At 59.7% G+C, this 352-nt stretch overlaps 1 protein-coding gene across 1 annotated transcript in view; it reads right to left on the reverse strand.

Moving 5' to 3' along the window:
* FIBRA_08269 (uncharacterized protein) overlaps window positions 1–95 on the reverse strand; it is a gene marked incomplete at both ends in the record, with an annotated part of 501 nt that extends 406 nt beyond the window's left edge. The window contains one exon of the mRNA XM_012329918.1: window positions 6–95. Within this exon, the coding sequence (XP_012185308.1) occupies window positions 6–95 (90 nt within the window). The remainder of the gene's footprint in view (window positions 1–5) is intronic.
* Between the last annotated feature and the right edge of the window lie 257 nt (window positions 96–352).

The raw sequence follows: 352 nt of genomic DNA on the forward strand, positions 1-352 counted from the left end.
TGCACTACCGCAGATGTTGCTCGCTGTGCGCGTGCGCTGGTGCGTTCTGGAGCACGCAGCTCTGCAGCAGATGGAATTAGCCTCGGACGGACCATTCGACCCGCGATCGCCGTTCTCCCGCACCTCGCGCCCTCGATGATTAGAAACAAGCTCGACTGAATGCAGAACGAAGGCACAGGAACAACGAACCCACAGACCGAAGCGCAGACATCCATCCTCCCAGGCGTGCCGCTCGCTGCTGCATCGAGTGCTCGAGACGGATAGGAGCAAGCCCCGTGCGCAGACACACTTGGACGGGGAACTACTCGGAGCCATGCACGGATCTCACGAGAACAAGCTTGTATGAACAAGC

The sequence above is a fragment of the Fibroporia radiculosa genome (genome assembly GCF_000313525.1).
Source record: "Fibroporia radiculosa TFFH 294 genomic supercontigs, scaffold64544, whole genome shotgun sequence".
Taxonomy (NCBI): Eukaryota; Fungi; Basidiomycota; class Agaricomycetes; order Polyporales; family Fibroporiaceae; genus Fibroporia; species Fibroporia radiculosa.